Source organism: Onychostoma macrolepis, chromosome 06 (genome assembly GCF_012432095.1).
Source record: "Onychostoma macrolepis isolate SWU-2019 chromosome 06, ASM1243209v1, whole genome shotgun sequence".
NCBI lineage: Eukaryota > Metazoa > Chordata > Actinopteri > Cypriniformes > Cyprinidae > Onychostoma > Onychostoma macrolepis.
In genome coordinates, this window is record NC_081160.1 from 6,986,720 (window position 1) to 7,005,459 (window position 18,740).

Below are 18,740 nucleotides of genomic sequence, written 5' to 3' on the forward strand. Positions count from 1 at the left end.
GTTTAGCCATGCAATAATTTGTTCTTTTGTGTCAGATGTTTGCCATGAATCATCTAAACCAATTCACAAAACAGGTTAGAAGATGATTTGTTCACATTGTTTTGCTCTTATTAACTGAGAAATAATTAAAATTCAATAGCAGAGCATAAAAAATAATAAATAAAAAAATAGTATGCTTGCATGACAGTTTCATCAACACACAAATAGGTTTTAATAAATATGGTTGTTAAATATGGCTGCAACAAACTGAACTGGGAAACACTGCTTTAAACCACCTTATTAATAGATAAAATGACGGGATATTAGAGACCATGTGATCGTGTAATTATGTGATGGCAAAAAAAAAAGAAAGGTGAATCAGTTCATCGAAACGAACTGTTCAAATGAACCAATTTTGTGGAAATTTTGTCAGAATTTCATCACCATTCTTGATGTTCCTATAAGAGTAGAGATAAGCACTGATGAATAGATGCACACACTCTTCATTCCTTCAAACGTTATTTCATCAACCGTATCTTTCAGTCTATTTTGCATTGCACTTACAGTTTATCTGTTCATTTATTTATCCAAACACACACTTCTGCCAGGCACCCCATTACTGGAGACTGACTCTATCCTGGCAGAATGAGCATCGTCTCTCCCTCTCTTGTACTTGCAGTCTGAGATATTTATCTATCTGGATGAGCTTCGATATTGCCATCTGTTTGCCTGTGTGGAGTCAGATTAAATATATAATTTTTTTTTTTACCAAAATTGAGTTTGCCAATTTGTATGGCTCTATGCATCTTTATGGATATGTTTGCAGTCAATAAGTCTCCACTAGTGGAAATGTAACTATTTAGCATTTTTGTAATTTAAACCTCTTTTGCATGGTGACCACTATAGTGTAAATTTCTCAGAATGAATCATTTGGAAGTATTAAATACATATTATTAGATAAGGAATCATTATGTTTTGTTCTGTTAAAAAAAAAAATCCCAAATGTTATAATATTAATATAAATTGAATATTAATATTAAGATGCTAACAAAAACAAAATATTTGAAAATAGTCGTTAGACCTTAGGCCTTAATATTAGATGAAAAACTTAAATAACATTTAAAAAAATTAGAAATGCTTCCTTGGCAACTAACTGAAATAAAATATTATATATATATATACACACACATTTATATATACAAAGTACTAAAACTGAAATAAATTAAGCAAAATTAAAAAACACTAAAACTTTCAAATTAAAATTACATTAAATAAATAAATCTAATTAAAACATTAATCTGAAAATATTGAAATATATAGGAACATGAACATATATATATTTGTGTGACATTTTATGTCAAGATATTTCTTTGGTGACATTTAAAAAAAGTTTTTCCCTACATGTATACTTTTTTATTTTCAGTTGTAAACTTGGTTATGAGGATCCCAGATTTGGTTTCAGGCTTTTGTAACCCACTGTTTGTACTCACAACATTGAATATCAAAGAACTTCATACATAGTCATATAGTTCATAAGATGAAAGTGTTGTCTGGCATTGGAAAGTGTCTAACTAGGACCATACAGTAATTGCCATACAGGTACATTTACAAATTCTTAGAGAGAGAAAGAGAGAACGCTTTTAGACCAGATATATTTGCTGCATCTCATCTGTCTAATATATTTACTGGTGAGCACTTCATCTCTGAGTCTGGTATTGATTTATAAAACCCCGCTGTAATATTTCTAATCCCTCCATATATGCCCAGAGGATAACAGACCAGACCTGGCAGCATTCAGCAAGACATACACGAGACAAAGCAACATGAACTATGTCTGACTCTATTTATCCACACTTATCGTGTTTTCACACATCCATGTGACACAAAAACACGCACATGCAGGCATGCACGCAAAATGTGATTCTTATAGCATGAAAACAGCAGATTCATTGCATTCTCACTGAGCTGAAGTAAATGTGATTAGAGGGTATGAATAGATTACTGTTAGTTTGAGCTGGATTCTATTCTATAGGACTGGCCGCATCAATGCTCGCAGATGTAGCTGCTAATTGGTTATCAGATACAACACGCACATACAAATAGATTCCAAGGGGAAGAAAGGTAAAGAAAGAGAGAGAGGAGTTCTATAACGTCTGGAATTTCAACTCTGCAAATCAATCTAGCACACTCACTGTAGTGTTCGCTGTGGCTGATGGAAACTATATTTTCTCATTTTTCACAGCTTTCCAAAAATATAATTGATGAAAGCAACTTAGAAAGGATCAGTAGGGATTTCATGACTCTCAAAGATATACTTAATCTTGTGGAATTGGAGCAGCTATATTTGGTTTAAAGATTCCCTGCATATTGAACCACAAAACCTACAGCGAATGTCACACACAAACATCTTTTAACAGGCCATATTCTACACATTTGTAGCCTTTTCCATGATTAAGTCTGCTTATAAGTTATTATTATTTTGTTTTATAAGGTTTTCTCTCTGACCCTTATTAAATAGCCTAAATATGTAAGACTATATATATATATATATATATATATGTTATATATATATATATATATATATATATATATATATATATATGTGTATTCTGCTTATGTTCAGTAAGGCTGCATTTATTTGATTAAAAATACAATAAAAACAGTAATATTATTATAATTTAAAATAACTGTTTTCTATTTAAATATATTTTCAAATTTGAATTTATTTCTTTGATGGCAGAGCTGAATTTTACTACAGTGTAATCCATCAGAAATCATTTCAGGATTCTTTGATGAATAGAACATTTATTTAAAATATATATTTTTCTAACAATCTAAAAGTATTTACTCTCACTTTTGATTAATTTAATGCATACTAAATAAAAGTAATTATTTAAAAAAATCTTACCCCAGACTTTTGGTACTATTTATTTTTTTTCTAATATTTTTGAGTATCTTGTGAGTACATTAAAACATTTATTTAACACAGGGCTTTTTAAGTGAACTCAAAAAAAAAAAAGAAAACAAAGAAGCATGCACTTTCTCTACACATTGTGTACCTGAAACAGAAGAAGCAGAACACATCTTTCAGAGTAATCAGCAGAATGAGGCAGAGGTGTGACTGCAGAAGAATAACCCTCTGATTTCACGGTGAAAAACGGAGCGCTGTTCTGACATGTAATTGGCAGGTGTGGCACAGATCATTTTGTAGTGCTGCTAAATGACATTATCTTTGGTCTGTGATGATAAAGGGGTTAAACTGGAGTCAAAAAGTATATACCGTATTGACCCGAATATAAGACGATGTTTTTTCCTTGGAAATACATCTGAAAAAATGCGTTCGTCTTATATTCAGGGTCTAGAATTTGACATGTCAGTAATACACCCACAACAACAGGTGGCGCCAAAAACGCATAAAACGAGTGTGCCATGAAATATGTAATGTGATGTGTGTTGTAAAGATCGCGAGTGAAAACAAAAGAAAAAGAAAAGCTTACAGCAGCATGATCGTGAATGTCATTGTTGGTGCATTTTACCAGTATTATTTACCATACTTTCAAAACAAAAATTAAAATAGGAAAAATATGCAATTTGAAAATAATTTAAGAAAAAAGAGTTGTACAGAGAGAGAGAGAGAGAGAAAACAAAAACAAGATTTGGTTTTCAAAAAGCCTTTTTCCAAAAGGTACATCTGGAAAAAGGGGGGTCGTCTTATAATAGGGGTCGTCTTATATTCGGGACAATACGGTACTTTTTTTTTTTTAGCTTAATGGTTTTGTAGCTCCTGGCACTTTCCATGACATTTCTAAACCATTAGTGGCACATATCCCATGCTTTTGTAGTGAGAACTATTAGATATGTTAGATATCTTACATCAGATTTATCTAGAATAAAAAGTGATGTCATAATTTAGACAGCAATGATCAAGCACATTTCTTTCATTTATGGGGAATATCAGTAAGCTATATATATATATATATATATATATATATATATATATATTTAATTTGAATGGTTTGTTGTTGTTTATTGCAAATCAGGGTTTTAGTGTAAACGATAGACATTTTTTAAAATTTGATGACAGGTTTGCTAAAATAAAAACTTCTTATTAACTGTTCGGACTCTCATTCTGAAGGCACCCTTTCACTTCAGAGGATCTATTGGTGAACAAGTGATGTAATGCTATTTTCATTGTTTGGTGAACTATTCCTTTAAGCACCTCCTTTCACTGATCATTTGTTAGAAAAAAAAAGAAAGAAAAAAAAAGCATTTATTAAAAAATCCAGGGCCTATTTTCAATCGTATTTTGAAAGTGCCCCCCGCACCCACTTTTAACCGACCACATGAACCTTAACGTAGACGCACTCACACACATTAACCGCTGCGATGCCTCATTTCCCTCTTTTCATCTCTGTCTCTTTCTGACATTTTCTCCCTCATTCGTTCCCGTCCCTTTTCACATCTCTATCTCTCTCCATCCCTCGGTCTCCCTCTGATCTGTCTGGTTAGTGTATTACCGTGAGGGATATTTGAATGGTAATTGCCCTCCCATGGTCCTGAGGTTTTAATCTGTCTGCTAGGGAAGAGGAACTCTATTAATTGAAGATGGAATTGCAGTGGAGAGCTGCACTCTTTTGCCCCTCCATCTCTTGGGTTGCCAGTCCGCTGTCCTGAACGTTGGGTCTCGTACTAGGAAATAATCCATCATCCTTCCAGACAGAGAACTGACCCTCACAGTCCGGCGACAATACAATTAACATTTACAATCTGCTCAGAATGCCACAGAATGCCACGGCATAACATGTTAGTCAATGGGTTAAATAAATTACAAGGCTGAAACGAAAGAGAAACCTGAAGGGGAAATGATGGCAAAAAAACAAGCCTTGTCCATGTGAGTGATTACAAACTGGTCAGAACATTGACCTGGAATCTATTTTTGGTATAGATGTGTCCAAGGGGAGGCTGCCAACGTCATCAAAATTGACTTTTGCAAATAAATGTTTCATCAAAATGTAATAACGGGCTCTGACTCCAAAATTAGTTTTGCTGACATCATAAAAATCAGTCTTGAGCAGTACTTTTTGTCCAGATTTCCAGTAAAAAATAGCTAAACATCCTCAAAACAGGATGAATTAGCTTATCTTGAATTAAGTTTATTTTACTTACCCTACTGGTAATTTGTTTTTCTAGCTTTAATCATAAGCCTCACTAAAGATAAGGGACAGATATCACAAGGAAGCAAGAAAGAGATGAAGAAGACAAAAAAGAGATGGGAAGACAATCGAATAGAGATTATTTACTGCAGTGCATTCCGTACAGCACGCACCCTCGGCGATGCACTGTAATGTATCACAGTGAAATGGCGTAGACTTTATCAGCCTTCAGAATCAGTGCCAGGAAGAGCAGAAACTCACAAGAAGCAGGCCTGCAGAAGACTCTACACCAGATACATGCCATTAGACACACCCCCGTATTCCTCAAGCCCTCTGGCTCTCTGAAGAACAGAACGTCAGGACCCTGAAAAGCTGTCGCGTGTCTTTGTGACTCACCACACGTCCTCAGAATCCTCGTCGCACTCGGCCCCAAACTGACAAATGTCGCACGTTGATGTCTCCTTCTGACTGATCTCTGCTGAGCCCTCGTTAACTGCAGAGAGAGAGAGAGCAAATGAGATGAGAGATCTTGAGAGCTGCACTTAAAGGGGTCATATTATGAGGAATCAAATTTTCCTGTATCTGTTCAGATAAAAAGAGTTCAGTGTTCTTTTATGAAATAATCCTAAACTGCTGTTATTTGATTTACAGGAGTCAAAAGAATAAGTGAAGAACATGTTTGAGATCAAATATGAGATATGTGAAAAAAAAACTAGGTAAATGTCACTTCTGAAATAAGTGTATATAAATTATAAAAGTAATTATAAATGTAGTTTCAAAATATGTGTTTATTTAGGATAAAATGCTAGCTGTAAAGTTTTCCTAGGCAACACAAACAAGTTACCCATTTTGTTTAATTTCCATTACAGAATTACATAGTTGAACATAATTCATGCACATTAAAAAATACTGGTAAAAACTGGGTTCTAAAAAATGCCAGCTGTGCTAGAAATGATAACTGCACATTTCATCAAGTGATATAATGTTAATATAACAGAGTCTGCTTTGTACCTTAAAATATACTGATAACCACTATAATACATGTGGTAAAATAGAAAACCACATTATGAATTTGAGTGTATCATAAGTGGCCTATCCATAAAAATAGCCACTTCCTAATGTACGTTTCTGACAACAAACTAAGAAAATAAACGTACAGTTAATATGGTGGAAATGAGTGGAAAAGATTGCTGTACATTGCCAGTATACAAATTAAATGAACATAAGTGTGTTTTAAGAGATTATTTTTTAAAGTCAACTTGACCAAGTTTCCATAGTTTAAGTAATGCCCATATACTGTACCATGAAAAAGTCATGCCATATTCCTTCTATAATTTAAACTGTGAATAACTGAATGTAAGTGGGTTCTAGATTACCATAAATAGACAATAGTAACAGCCATCAGGTGTATGGTTATATAATAAGTTGATTATTGCTGGGGACTGACCGCAGTATCAGCCAAGCTGCCCCTCAATGAAATAAAAAAATGTGATGGCAAAGAGCCATAGACACTTCCGTTAGCCATTGCCTTCATGAAAATCTGGCATTGCCACGAGTTCAACACCACAGAGATGAAGACACCTCACCTTAGTGGTTTTATGCTAAAAGAAGAACATTGTTCAGTGTGTACTTGCAATGCAATCTAAACTTGAATAGTGCCCTTTCCTAAAGCACTTCAATTAGGACAGTGCTAATTGCAAATTTGCAGTCCTTGAGCAGCTACTGGCGGTAAATGAAAGAATCTAGATAAACATAGCATGTGAGTGTTTCTGAAGGCTAAATATGGGTCAAGCAGCAGTTTTTCACTTAAAAAATATCTGGCTTGAGTGGGTGTAAAGGAACGGCCTGATTTTCTACACATCATGGAGTATAAAGTGTCAGTTGCTGCAATGTGGTCAGATTCACCGAGTCAAGGATAGTGTGTACTGTAGTGTTGCTAATAAAAGCTAGACAAAGCATTATCCACTGTGAGTTGCTCAAGGAAGCACATTTTTACATCAGTTCTTCATACTGTATAATGATTCATGAGGTAAAGTTTGAACTGTAGCTACCCGTAGGTTCCTGTGATTGTTACTGTATATCAGAGTGGATCTTACAAGCTACACCAAGATCTCTGATGGTGAGAAGAAGGTTCAAGACGTCTGTGTCTTCCAAACAAGTAGCATCATAGCTGGACATTCTGCACATGATTTAAGCATGCAAGAACAAATGAAGCGACACTTAAGTTTCCAACCACATCAAACCCAACAGCTGGGAATATATTATTGTAGTCTATTCTTGTAGGTATTGCAAGAACATAGTTTTGAACACTGATTTGTTAATGTATTTCGTCAAAATAATATTTCTAAAGAAATGTAAGATTTGGGTCATATGTCTTTCCCTATTGGATACATACGATCTTATGTTCGACCATACAATTTCTCTCGTGTTTGAGAAAATGTATGTTCAGAAAGCCCCACTTGTATCTAACAGTGAATTTCTCATTTTTTCTATGGTAAAAATGGAAGAAATGCCTTCAGCTAGTTGTGTTTTTTGTCATTACTGTACATTTACGTGTGTGTGTGTTGGAAAACTCTTGAGTAATATCTCTGCTCAGTTACATGAGGCTCTCAGTTATGTGAGAGTGAGGAGGAAGTGTTGTTTCCACGTCGATGGAACATATCTGATTCTGAGTGTGTGTGTGTATGTGTGTGATTTAGAATGTATGAGCCAGAGCTCATCAATGATTTACACTCAGACATTAAAACATGTTTGATCCTACTGGAGGAGGGGCAACGCTTTCCTCAAGCTAAACTCTTTTCTTGAGCCACACCAATCTGTCTCTTAAGTGGCCGCACCCCCTCCATCCTTCTCTCTTCTTGTCCTTTTCTTTTCTATTACCCTCCCTCTCTCGCTCCAGCTCCCTGTGTCTCGTCTCTCCCACAGTGGCTATATTTGTTCACATGTTCTGCGCTATCTATCTCCTGTGTCATCCCTGTTATAATGCTTTCAGATGCCGCTTTCGTTTTTATATCCTCTCTTATTTCACTTCTTTTCTTCTCATCCTCAATTTCCCGATCTTTGCTCTTTGAGCCACGTTCTTCTGTTGTTCCATTTTTTTTCCCCAGACCCTCGTTTTGTTATCACCTCCTGATCAGTTATAGGGATGGCCAGGATGGCTAGCCATTTAACTATTTGCGTAATAATACACTACTTTAAAAAACATTGGTGAGAAATTCAGTGAGATTTTTTTTTAAAGAAATGACTATTTTATTCAATTGATATATTAAATTGATCAAAAGTGACATTAAAGAGATATACAAAAAATTATATTTTAAATAAATGCTGTTCTTTTGAGTTTTTTATTCATCTAATACTAAAAAATGTATCATGGTTTGTACAAAAACATTAAGCAGCACATCTGATTTCAACACTGAAAAGAAGAAATGTATCTTCAGGACCAAATCAGCATATTAAAATGATTTCTGAAGGATCGTGTGACACTGAAGGCTGGAGTAATGATGTTGAAATATCGGTTAAATATTAATAATATTCCACAATATTATTGTTTACTCTGTTTTCTATCAAATAAATGTAGCGTTGGTGAGTATAATAACGTTTAGCATTCTAGAAGCATGCTGTATTGCATATTAAAGTCTCGCAGTAAAGGCCCTTTCACATGGCTCACATCAGCTTTGCCCAGTGAGTTGAACTCTAGGAGCTATTACCTCCAGCAGCACATTGCGTGCCAGTCAAGCACTGTTAATGCGTCACTCAGCGTTCAAACAATTTTAAGTGTGTGACCTTTTAAAGTACAGCCAGTGATTACTGGAAAATTCACATGATGAATGCAATTACAGGTCTGAAGTATGTGATGTTTGCACATGCTTTTGCATCTCTAACGAGACCTTTTGGAGTTTTTAAAGCCTCAGAGATTTTTTCACAAACTTTATGAGGAGATCTTGAATTCCTCAGTTTCATTTTATTCAGTTTTATATACCTTAATATTTCCAACAACAATCCGATTCAATCCAATGTAAATATAAATGTAAATGCATGTGAATCAATTTTCTGTGAGTACTTTTTCCTCATTCTGCAGTGTATTAAATCAATTCCCATGCCCCATTTATATTTAAGCTTAAGCTTAAATATGTTTTCACTGTTTACTGTGTGTGCACTCCTGCTTTCATGGTACATACAGTAGCAGCCTCATAGAATTGGCTTACCGTAACTCTATCTGCAATGCTTTTCATGTGGTGGTCAAAAGGGCACATTATGCTTGCATTGAAGCCTTGATGTGAGTCATATGAAAAGCTGATGTATATGGACAATTTGCATACTATTTTCTGAATACAGCACAGTATACAATGTATAGTGCCTACTATGTATGTATGTTTGTGTGCATATATATACAGTATCTCACAAAAGTGAGTGCACCCCTCACATTTCAGCAAAACATTTTGTATATCGTCTCAAGGGACAATACTACACAAATGAAACTTGGATATATTTTAGAGTAGTCAATGTGCAGCTTGTATAGAAGTACAAATTTACTGTCCTCTAAATATAACTCAACATATAGCCATTATTGCCCAAATAACTGGCAACATAAATGAGTACACCCTAAGTGAACATGTCAAAACTGTGTCCAAAGTGTCAATATTTTGTAGGGGCACCATTGTTATCTAGCACTGCCTTAATCCTCCTGGGCTTTGAATTCACCAGAGCTGCGCAAGTTGTTGCTGGGATCCTCTTCCACTCCTCCATAATGACATCACGGAGATGCTGGATGTTAGACACATGGTGCTCCTCCACCTTCCACTTGAGGATTACCCACATGTGCTCAATAGGGTTCAGGTCTGGAGACATACTTGGCCACTCCATCACCTTCACCTTCAGCTTCATCAGCAAGGCAGTTGTCATCTTGGTGGTGTGTTTAGGGTCGTTATTATGTTGGAAAACTGCCATTCGGCCCATTTTCTGAAGGGCATCATCTTCTGCTTCAGAATGTCACAGTACATGTTGGAATCCATGTTTCCCTCAATGAACCGCAGCTCCCCAGTACCAGCAGCACTCATGCAGCACCAGACCATTATGCTACCACCACCATGCTTGACTGTAGGCAAGATACAATTTTCTTGGTACTCCTCACCAGGGCGTCACCATACATGCTGGACACCATCTGAGCCAAACAAGTTTACCTTAGACTCATCAGACCACAGGACATGGCTCCAGTACGTGAGCCATTCATGCTCTTGGCCAGGATGTCTTCAGCAAACTGTTTGCAGGCGTTTTTGTGAGCCAGCTTCAGAAGAGGCTTCCTTCTGGGATGATGGCCATGCAAACCAACTTGTTGCAGTGTGCGGCGTATGGTCTGAGCACTGACAAGCTGACCTTCCACTTCTGCAACCTCTAAAGCAATGCTGGCAGTACTCATGCATCTGTTTTTTGAAGCCAGCTTCTGCACTTGACGCACAGCACAAGGACTCAACTTCTTTGATTGACGCTTGCGAGGCCTGTTCCGAGTGAAACCCGTCTTGGAAAACCTCTGTATGCCACTGGTCACTGTACTGTAACTCAGTTTCAGGGTGTTTCCGAACTTCTTATAGCCTCGGCCATCTTTGTGGAGAGCAACCATTCTAATTCTCAAATCCCTAGAGAGTTCTTTGTCATGAGGTGCCACGTTGAACATCCAGGGGTCAGTATGAGAGAATTGTACTCAAAGCACCAAATTTTAACTGCTCTAAAACAAGATACACAAATTGGTATAGTCCTGTCAAGCAGACAAAAACATGAACATGATGAATAGGACATGTGACTTTGCATGGTTAAACGACATATAGCTGTTTTCATGTAGGGTGTACTCACTTTTGTTGCCAGCTTTTTTGACAGTAATGGCTGTATATTGAGTTATTTTCAGAGGACAGTAAATCTGTAAAAAAAGTTGCACATTGACTAATCTAAAATATATCTAAGTTTCATTTCTATAGAATTGTCCCTTAAAAAGATATACTAAAATGTTTGCCGAAATGTTTGCAGAATTTCAGAGTAGATATATCATCCCTCACTTCATAGCATCCCTCCGTCTCTCTCTCTCTTGATCTTCCCATCACCCCATCCTGAATCTCTTTTTAATTAGCCATGCTCTAGAGTGAAATTCTTCATCCTGGATTCACTTCATAAGTACTGCTGGCATATTCACATCTATCAGGAGAGGTAGACAGAAGCTGCTGTCATCCGAACTCTGTATGAGCATCTTGGTGTGTTCGGATGTGAACAGACAATGCGAGATATGAGATCATTATTGTAATGCTCTGTATTAATTAGAGATGAGTTGAAAATACTCACCATTATCCCCTGATCCAGAGCCAGCATCTGCAAAGCAGAAAACAGACGGTCAGGAACACAAGCCTCATGCCCATTCAAACAGATTTATTTCTATTTTTGAACCTATTCTAGATGCACCTCCCAACAAAAAGACTATGTATTTGATAATTAGATTGCACACTCATAGACACAAAAGATGTTTGTCTACAGCACTGTGGCAAAATCATCCATCTAAAACCCCTTTGGCCAAACAAGTCGCTGCTTCTGTAGATTATTTGCATTAAATTGAAAATTCTGTCATCATCTACCAAGCCTTACATTGTGTCGAACTTTTCTTGTGGAACAAAAAATGAGTCTTATCAAAATTTCTGTTTTCCATTCAATAAAAATGCTTACTGATTACTGGCTGACAAGTTCAGTTGCATTTTCACTAGGGATGCACGATATTGGATATTTGCCATTATCCGATATGCTGATATTTTTCAACTTAGTTTGGCCGATAGCCGATGCCGATACCGATATATTTCCTTTTGCTTGGAAACAACACCAAGTCTCTCCTGTGTGGAAATTATAAGCAAATAATTTTTAATTTTAATTAATAACTTATTTGTTAGAATTAAATGAACAATAATTAAGTTTTTTTTTTATAATGACAGTACATTGAAGCTTTGAAAGTAACTATAAGTAAACTATATATCAATCGCTGCATTTTTTTCCAGAAATATGCATTTTATTTTAAGATTTAACATTTGTAAAAGAGTTGTAAAAGTTTTTAAAAATTTTTAAAACTCATCATTTGTTTAAAAAATATAACGTATTACACATTAATGAATAAATCAGTATATATAAAATAATTTAATTTAATAAAGTGTAATGTTTATGATTTTTTTATTCATGTAAGTCTAAATGTTATTTGAGTATATTACCTTCGTTTTATTAGAAGTAGGCCAACAGCGCCCCCAACAGATTAAAACACCTTACTGAGCAGACGTTAAGACCCGGGGGAGGCTGCCGCTGCTACCACTGCTGCCACTGCACTACTATTAGCAGTGAATCTAATTATCATTCAGGAAAAACTTTGATTCAAGAATGAGCCACACTGCTGACGTGATCTAATCGCTAGCACACCCTGAGCACATGTGAGTTAATGTATTCCTCTTATTGGCGAGACATATCGGCATAATTTTTCATATCGGGCTGATGCCGATATTTACATTTAAAGCCATTATCGGCCGATTCCGATATCGGTACGATAATATCGTGCATCCATAATTTTCACTTTATTAAAAGTAATTAGAATGGGATTTGAACACTGGCCCTCTTTGCGCACTAAGAAAAAAACTGCAGTTTAAAAAAACAAAGTGTGAAAAAAAAAGAAAGTGAAAGTGAAGTGACCCATACTCGGAATTCATGCTCTGCATTTAACCCATCCAACGTGCACACACACAGCAGTGAACACACACACCCGGATCAGTGGGCAGCCATTTATGCTGCGGCGCCCGGGGAGCAGTTGGGGGTTCGGTGCCTTGCTCAAGGGCACCTCAGTCGTGGTATTGAGGTGGAGAGAGCGCTGGACATTCACTCCCCCCACCTACAATCCCTGCCGGCCCGAGACTCGAACTCGCAACCTTTGGATTAACCATTAGGCCACGACTTCCCACCAAATAAATGCTGTAGTTTAGTTAAGTGATAATAAAATGAAGAGGAGCAAATTGATGCTAAAGGGATACTCCATCCAAAAATGAAAAATCTCTTCACAAATCGAACACGACAGAAAGAAGGAAGCACAAATTTCACGTAAAACTGTCACTTTATAGGTCAGACGGTCACGTCCTGTAACTGGACAGTTGTTGGCCAGAAGAATCTTCAGATTTTTGCCTAGAATGTGGGCTGTCGCCTATGTCATACAGTTGTGCATGCTTAGATTAGAAATACATATTCATATCTAATACCATTTTCCTATCTTTATGGCTTTTCAACAACAGAAAGCGATATCACAGATGTCATGCAAAATAAAAGTCAGCATGGCACGTGCAATTCTCTCTTAGCCCTATTTATACAAGGCATTTATGGAACACTAACGAACACTTGAGGCTTATAATTCTAGAACATTCCTGGGACGTAAACTGAGCTTTTATGAGCCCAATGGATTAAATCTGTAGAACTGAGAACTAGTGGGTGAAAGAAAAACAACTATAGAGGGAAATGTATACATTCGAGTGGAAAGGGAGGGTGGAAAAGAGCTTGGCTGTCACCTCATTTCCCATTTTTAACACTTATAAATCTGCCCTTTGGCTGCATCTGTACCTCTCAAAATATAAATAATGGAGTTCTTGTGGTTTCATTTGAGGTGAAAACAAAAAGTAGCCCCAGATAACCCCACTTCCTCTCTCTCAAGTTCAAGGGCACAGCCGCTATGACTAGACTGTACCGTGCTCTCTCGCTCTCAGTCTTTCTCGCCATCCGCCCCTGGGCTCGACGGCAGCTTTGGGAAAATCTGACATTCATCAATTTGTTATGATGGAGAGGAGCAGCTTATAGCTCTGTGCCCTCCCATCAATCACCCCACCAATTATTCCCCGCCCAGAACAAATATAAATCTTCGTTTGAGATGGCCACAGGAAGGCAAGGCCTTAATGTGTTATTCCTTTAATTCCAAGCTGTGCCTCTCCTGCATCTCTGCAAAAGTACTCTTCTTAATAAACCTTTTTGTCTCGTTTTTTAGTAAAAGTATCTCAAACCTACTAAGTAAGGGATAATGTACAGTATCACAAAATAAATAATTTTAACAATAGAAATTATTCTATTAATAAAATGTATTCTAGAGATGGTAAACAATAAAGTTTTTTATATAAGTCCGATTGGATTCGTCTAAAAGAAAAAAGTCATATACACCTAGGATGCTTTGAGTGTGAGTAAAACACAGGCTAATTTTCATTCTTGGGCTTTAATGCTTACTTAAGTGGCCTCCAAGTTACAATGTAAAAATCAGATCTGAGAAAAAAAAATGGAATTGAGCACTAATGCTTGCAGTGTGAACATAGCCTGTGAACGTGACATGGTTGTTGGTGTCAGAGTGGCTGGTCTTAGTATTTCAGAAACTCACTGATCTTCTGGGATTTTCACGCAAAACCATCTCTAAGGTTACAGAGAATGGTCCCAAAAGAGAAAATATCCAGTGAGAGGTAGTTTTATGGGCACAAATGCCTTGTTGATGCCAGAGTTCAGAAGAGAATGGCCAGACTGGTTCAAGTTGATGGAAATGCAACAGTAACTCTGAGGTGAAAAGGTTGATGAGTCTTGATTTACTATACTGAAAAAAGGAAAAGCAATCCTAGCCCTACTTAGCCATATTATTTGTGAACTACATAGCAAAATTGTTTCTCTTAACCTGATTTCTTGGCTTTCAATTAATGCAAATCTCTTAAATGTGCAATCTACTAGAATAAATTACGTACAGTGAATGTGAGCCAATCAAGCAGGTTACTGTATTTTCATACTGAAACTGTAATTCACAGCATGTGTTGCATGGAACTTATTGAGGCCTTGAAATGTTGAAATTAAATACTATTTACTATTTGACAAGGATGAAAAAATGGAAAGACATAATGGTGTTTAATGTTTAGTTATGTTGGGATTTGTTGGGACTGGTTGGCCATTGTGGTGAAGGGTGCAGTTAAGAAAAAAGAGCCAACAATTAGTTAGTTAGCTAGTACAATGTTGTAATTCAGTGATGTGACGCAAAACATATGAACCTGAATAAATCAATCCTGTCAGGGAAGCATATGAAATCACTTTGAGACTATAATTGGGTCACATAAAAATAACTTATGTTACAGTTATGTGAACAAATTATGTTTGTGTCGATTCAGGAGGAACCAATACACATGATTAAATCATGTAAATTAATTAAAAAAACAAGACAAAATAAAAGAACAGATTAAGCGAGCTATTTTGCAGTGTCCTCTTCCTCAACCTTTCTCACTTTCTCATGTTCTCTTTCCCAAACTTCTGTCCCCTGCTGGGTCACAGGTAACACAAATAGTCTGAGCTATGCAGATGAGGCTGGGGTCGTTCATATTCATGAGGCTGTGGTTTTAATGAGGGACTCAATTACAGGTTCACATTACTCTGAACCCGTGACACTTCTGCTGTCTGAAATAGAAGAGAGAGATAGAGGCTGCATGTATTCAGCATCTCATTTCTTCATCTTCAATCCGTGTTTTCAATCTCCAGATCATTCCTTGTTCCCTTTGCTGATCAGCCCAATCCCCGCTGCAGTCATGATCTTCCATAATTAGCCAAATTATTTGTCTGGGTCTGTCCTTCTGGTATTACATCAGACTGTCTCTCTCTCTGCCCGTCTCTCTCTCTCTCAAACTGCTCTGTGGGGAGCGTCTAGATGTTCTGATAGATTATACTAATGATGACTTTTCCGATTCCATCTTCCTGCAGCGTTGCCCCTTCCCCGGCACACACACACATATACACAGAGGGTCTGATTTATAACTACACTCCCCTATCTTTCTCTTCTTTACAAGCAATGGGTGATCAATTTGAGAGCAGTGTGACCTGTGTTTATTCTGTCTCCAAACACACACTCAGATTTGTGTACCCCATATAGCACACACAATGATTTGTGGTCTGTGAGGAAATGTAGCCCACTTTACTTGACACTGATTACTGCCTTTGCCTCTGAACAACCCCACATCTCTGCATCACACGCAGACAAACACAGATGGCTGTTTTTCTACCATGGTGGGGACTCTACTTTTCACATTGCACTGTTTTTGCTAGATATGCTTGTAAAACTATTAACAAACATAAAAGTTACCTTCCCTGAAAAGTAGTTTGTTGTAAACACATCTAATGTCCCCCATTTAAAATGGGAATTGTGGCCTGTTCGAAATCGCTTCAGTTCATTGTTGAAAATAGCCATTTTTAATAGTAGCATTTAAATATGTCCAACATTCTGCGTTATTTTTCCCTATTATAAATATTTAATGTTCTTTAAAATTGCGAGACACAAAACAGTAACATTTTCGGACTCTACAGCATGGCAGGAAAGTAAATGATCCTACTTTATATTCTCAATTGTTACACAAATTGTAGTGTTGATTCATTTAATCAAATTACTCAAGGCATTGCAAAAAAAAAAAAAAAAGATCAAAGTATGGCGTTGGTAAGAATTTTAATTTTTTTAAATGAGTCTCATGCTCACCAAGGCTGCGTTTATTTGATCCAAAATACAGTAAAAACAGTAATATTGCTGTACCCATGTATCTATTTCAATATATTTTATAGAAACATATTATTATCAGTGTTGAAAACAGTTGTACTGCTTAATATTTTTGTGGAAACTGTGATTCTGTTTTCAGGAATGTTTTATGAATAGAAAGTTTAAAAAGATCGCATTTATTTGAAACTTATTCATATGCTTTTTTTAATAAACTTTTTTTTTTTTAATAATTAATAATTTCTTTTAAAAATCTTACTGACGGATAATTACAAACCAATAATTGGGTCTTAAACTACCATATAAATGATGCTTATCTTTGTGGACAAACACACTCAAACACACACTAAGCTAATTTATTTTTATATTAAAAAGTATATATTTTCTATGACCTACAACTACATCTGAATGTAAGCCTCATTACACATATTTAGATATTTATTAATATATATTTATCTTTGTTCTTGATTGAATTAGACTTCTTCCTCATTTAATAAAATATGTCAAAAAGTGGGCTAATCTAGAGACAGAGGACAAAAAGAGGACATAGAAACTGGACCAAAATACATTGTGTGTGTGTGTGTGTGTGTGTCCTCACAGGAAGTCACCTCTAATGAGTAGAAGTGTGTCTTTGTGCATGTGTGTGAGAAAAACACAAAGAGGTGGAACAAAGTCATTTGCCATTATAGCAGTACACAAGCCCGATCGCGATTCCCCTGAGCTTTTCTGAATAGTCTTCCTAAAGCGGTGTCTCTACACCTCAGATAATTGATCAGATAATGAAGAAAAGTCGAAAGAAAGAGACTATGAGAGAGAAAAACAATGGATGAAGGACGGAAACAAACAAGAATTGTTTCTGGTATTAAATGTTATTTAAAGATTCAATTTCAGTGAACATTAGAGTATCAGTATCTTCACCGGTGACTGCTGTCAGCGCTGTGCTCTGTTTCTCTCTCTCTCTAATATTGTATCAGAAGGTGAGATAGGCTGGAATTGGCTTCCATCACACTGTCAGAACGTCAATCAAACCTGCATCTAAACTGTCTCCCTAAGCAAAACAAACTGTAACCTGCATAAAATGTCTTTGCTTTGTCTTTGTTTCATGTTTTTCATTAATAAACTGAGCTTTCATTTAAATCCTTATGACTGTTTCACACCACACGCATTGTAACTGCAAAAGCAGGAGAGTGTAGAATTTTCACAATGTGTTTCTGCTGTATATCATAGAAATATAACTTTCTGTGATCTCAAATGTCACAAACTGTGCTCAGTTTTGACAAAATGGCACAATAAAAATCCAAAGAGCTTAATATGATCTCAAACATTTGTCTTTGAAGACCTATTTATCTAAACAATTCACATTCATTTTAGTACTACATTATACTACATTAACTCTGTTCTGTACATTAACAAATTGTAATGTACAATATAATAATTTTAGCATAAATCTATGAGACAAAGTTCATACTAAAATGAGACAGAATTGACATAGCAATCTCTGAACACTACATTTCACAGTTTTTTTTTTTTTGTAAGATTATTATATATCCCAGTTTCAGAAGTGTCATTATCTCCATTAACATTCTGAACCAACTGTGTCGTTCTGTATTTCACCTGACACCAGGTGCATTCGTCACTCTCAGAGTCATTAGGCGTTAGTGAATGATCGTTACTTTAGCTCATAATCACTGTTATTTCCTCCGCGGCGTGGCTACAGGTCAGCACATTTAGATTGAACCCCGCTGGATGTTTCACTGTGGAATGTTGCGCCTCTGAGTGTCGAGAGCATGTGGACATATCACTGCTCCCTGCTAATGGGAGTTTGCAGTTTAATTTATCTTTGAATTTTTTGCCGCTTATTGGCAAAGCTCTAACGTCTATGTGTGAACATGGAGTGATTCTGATTCTAACTTTTTCTTTCTTTCTTTCTTTCTTTCTTTGACATACACATACATTTTTAACATTTCAAATTAGCTATGTAGTACAAAAATATATTTTTTATGAGTTAACTTATTCATAGATTAATTAATTTTGTTACAATTTTGTTTTTCAATGGTTTAATATTA

General features: G+C 36.2%; 1 protein-coding gene across 4 annotated transcripts in view; it reads right to left on the minus strand.

Annotated features, from left to right (window-relative positions):
- Positions 1–18,740, minus strand: part of tmeff2b (transmembrane protein with EGF-like and two follistatin-like domains 2b) — a 59,415-nt gene that overhangs the window by 16,390 nt on the left and 24,285 nt on the right. For all 4 annotated transcript variants that reach the window (XM_058779162.1, XM_058779161.1, XM_058779164.1 and 1 more), the window contains exons 4-5: positions 11,460–11,486; positions 5,529–5,625 (exon numbers count right to left, since the gene is read on the minus strand). In XM_058779162.1, the coding sequence (XP_058635145.1) occupies positions 5,529–5,625; positions 11,460–11,486 (124 nt within the window). The remainder of the gene's footprint in view (positions 1–5,528; positions 5,626–11,459; positions 11,487–18,740) is intronic.